We start from the raw sequence: 3,731 nt of genomic DNA, 5'->3' as shown, positions 1-3,731 counted from the left end.
TAGGGGGTCCGGGGGGGCGTGTTTTTTTACCGCTACCATTAATTTAATGCGTAAATCGCCCACCACACCATAAGACAGTATTTGGGGTTCTTGTATATATAAGATAGCCGAGTCGGTGTACAGTTAGTGTTGGGCTCGGTAAAGGTTGACTGTTTGTACTTGTGTGTGGTGCTGCAGTGTATGCCTGGTACGGTAAAAATACACTAGTCGGGTGTCCTGTCGAATGGGAATTCTTGACGATCGTGTTCCGCTCTGTCAAACTTTTATTGTGGTGGAATTTAATCGGGCGGAGGTAATTTAAACGGGGCGCAACGATTGAAACAGGGGGGAGTTTTTCCCAAACGGGGCGGCGCGCCCCGTTTTGCGCAACGTAGGGAGAACCGGCTGCAAATGTGTTCACATACACGACTGCCGAAAACAGTGGAAGGCACAGGGATGGTATCAGGAATTTTCTCAAAAGGAATGTTCGTGTGGATCGTTATGAAAGTTGCACGAGATGGCGCGTACGTTTAAGTGTCTTCAGATTAAAGATGGAAGTCCCATCGTACGTAGTAGCAACAACTATTTGCAAGACAGAATAGGTAAGCACTCATTCATTACCTACGCAAGCCTTACAGGCTGAAATAGAGAGCTGGCCCACCTGAAACTAATTAACGCAGGCAAAAACTACACAGTACACCACCACATGCACTGGCAGTGGCCACTGGCACTGGCAGTGGCCATACGTTACATGTAACACACTGACAGTACAGAATGCCATAGAAATTATACGATTTAAGGAGCATAAACCTTCTTCAACCAAATTAGCTTTTGAAATTTCACTGTGGCATTGTAGCCTCATACATCCAGCATGTATAGATTCTACTAGCAAACCCGGCAGTCAAATTCTTTCTAACAGTAAACAAATCCATGTTTAACCTGCCTCTTGAGGGTCAAAAGGTTATCCGACACTTACTCTTCGCATGTCAGCAGCAGAAAGTACATTTTATGGTCCTTTCAATAAAGCCATAAAATTGCTAGGTCACCGCTGAAACAAAAAAGTTTCTCAATCGCTCCGTCCGACCATGTCCTCAGAAAATGTCTAACATCTTGCCCTGTGCGCCATATCGACTTTGACCTCCTATAAGTTCGACACCTCCTGTTAGTGTAGTCCTTTTTTCTTCTTATGTGCGCACCACCAAAAACATGTACAAGTAACAGCATTTCTTATACACCTTGAGGGGTCAAAAGACCACCTGAGACACTGCTATGCTTTATATCATATAGAGGGGTCCAAAAAAGCTAAGCTTACTCATCCGACCCAGCATTAAAGTAGTAGAGTAGTTATAATCATAATGGAGATCGTGAATGATGTCCAAAGTGTTTTTGTCAATGTCATGTTTCACGCTTGCATTTTCGATTTCAAATTTGTAAAATGTAGATAAATTATGATGTGATATCCTTCAGGTAAAACAGTAATGTAGGCTATTTGCTCATTAGTAATTGCTATAAATAAAAATGTAAATACTCGCTAACACGGCTGAAACCATCAGCTCGAAGGGCCGGTGTTTTGCCAATGTTACCGGCCCTCCAAATAATTTGCCAGCATATGCCGGTCGTATTAATAGTATTAATTTTATTATTAAAACTAAAAATTAAACTTAAACTAAAACTTAAAATTATTAATAGTATTAATATTAGTCGTATTAATAGTATTAATTTGCCTGCTAATTTCGCGCCCTGGCTTTTCGTTGTTGCAGGCTCCGACTGGGTGGCACTGCTCCCGTTTGTAGGGATCGTGGCCTACATCACCTACCTCTCCATCACAGCGCTCCTCGGTCCTTCCCAGCCGACCAAGCAGCCGCAGAAGGACAAGAATGAAGCGGTGAACTTGAAGATACAGAAGGAGTGTCCGAAAGTGGTCAATGTCGTTGACCTGGAGGAGCTTGGGGATAAGACGTGCTACTGCCGCTGCTGGCGCTCAAAGAAGGTCTATATATATACCGTGGTGCTGTGTCTAGTCTCTGTGCGTGCGTGCGTGCGTGCGTGCGTGCGTGCGTGCGTGCGTGCGTGTGTGTAGTGTGTCACTGTGTGTGTGCGCGCGTTCGTGCGTGTGTGTAGTGTGTCACTGTGTGTGTGCGTGTGTTTGTATGCGTGAGTGTGTGTCTGTGTGTATGTGCTTGTATGTGTGTCTGTCTGTGTGTACGTGCGTGTGTGTGTGCGTGTGTCGGTTTCTATTTCGGTTTGGTGCCTTACTTTTACTTAGTGAACCAGTCATTTCTTATATATTGTCATCTCTCTCTCTCTCCTTCCCCCCCTCTCTCTCTCTCTCTGTCTCCCCCTCTCTGCCCTCACCTGCCTCTCTCCTTCCCTCCCTATCTGTCATTCTTGCGTTATCCACCTCTCTTCAATGCATCTTATCTGTGTTTGTAGTTTCCGCTCTGTGATGGAAGCCATAATGCACACAACGAGGAGACTGGAGACAACGTCGGTCCCGTCGTCATGAAACGCAATAAATAGTGTCGATTCGAGCCAACAGGTGGCACCACCTAACAGTAGCTACTAAGACGGTGCAGAGCATGTATATCATGCATCAGATGATATCTGTGCTCTGGACAGGGCTAGTTACTTAGGAAATGCTCACTGCAATAGTGGCCCAAATGGCTATTAAATTCTTTTCTAAAGGCTGGCGATATTATGATCACAAACTCTGGCTTTTCTCTGATAGCCCCGGGATACGATAGCTGGAGAAGTGAGAGCCATTTGGGCGACCATCCACTGACCCATGGTTAGCGGGGAATAAATTTGAAAGCGGCCCGATCATGGTGTGATGACTGACATTTTAAATTTCGAATTTATTAATCTAGTTACAATATTTACGTCCTGAAAGTATGAAGTAACCACTAATTTAATGATACAGTAAACACCTGCATAAAAGAACCCATAGTTTTCTGTTTTAGGCTCTGAAAAGGTTCTTATAATATGTTGAGTAACATTTGTGAAAATCAGCCGAAGCGATGGCGTGCTTAATTTTTTTTTTGGGGGGGGGGGTGGAATTGATGTCTATTATCTAGGTAAAGATTGCGCTTTAATTAGTGAATAATTGACACTCAATATAAATTCACAGCCATAGCGGCTTAATATTAGAAATTATTGTCTGTTTAAAATCATTTGATTAATTTAGCTTATCATATTAAACACAATAGGAAGGTCACATATGCTGTTAAAAAAATCGATTTTGACTAATAGTAGCACAGTTTCCATGGTGTAGCACACCGTACGATTGGATGTTGCCCACGGTTTGCCTCTAACATTTTCGCGTATTTTATTCTTATATAAGAAACCTGTTTAGATTTTTGCAGGGCTGAAGATTCTTATATAATAGGTGCTTTATTAGTCCAATTTCAGCCTAGAGGTTCTTAAAATCATGGGTTCCTTTATGCATGTGTTTACTGTAATGCCTCTAATTTCTTCGCTAGGGAAAAGCGACACTCTGTGAAGGGGAACCCTAAATTTGTCTGCCACGTGTCATTTCCGTTGTATGTATATCTTGGCCATGTACGTACGTTTGCAGTAAACTATGTTAGACCTAATATTACCCATTACTATCCCACAGCGTTTGATTGGCGTTGTCAGCTTCTGCTTCCTATGGTTATGACTTAGATGTTTTGTAGTGCATGGAACCTTAAAAATAGTCCACAAACATCATTAGGTCGACAACGGATGAAGATGACCAGTCACAAAATCTGTTT

At 42.8% G+C, this 3,731-nt stretch overlaps 1 protein-coding gene across 1 annotated transcript in view; it reads left to right on the top strand.

Moving 5' to 3' along the window:
• LOC106818401 (CDGSH iron-sulfur domain-containing protein 2 homolog A-like) overlaps nt 1-2,950 on the top strand; it is a 9,192-nt gene extending 6,242 nt beyond the window's left edge. Inside the window, exons 2-3 of the mRNA XM_014823115.1 lie at nt 1,740-1,969; nt 2,413-2,950. Coding sequence (XP_014678601.1) covers nt 1,740-1,969; nt 2,413-2,499 — 317 coding nt within the window. The 3' untranslated portion in view covers nt 2,500-2,950. The remainder of the gene's footprint in view (nt 1-1,739; nt 1,970-2,412) is intronic.
• The last annotated feature ends 781 nt before the right edge of the window (nt 2,951-3,731 follow it).

The sequence above is a fragment of the Priapulus caudatus genome, unplaced genomic scaffold (genome assembly GCF_000485595.1).
Source record: "Priapulus caudatus unplaced genomic scaffold, Priapulus_caudatus-5.0.1 Scaffold2214, whole genome shotgun sequence".
Lineage (NCBI taxonomy): Eukaryota > Metazoa > Priapulida > Priapulimorpha > Priapulimorphida > Priapulidae > Priapulus > Priapulus caudatus.
This window is presented reverse-complemented; position numbering and strand designations above follow the sequence as displayed.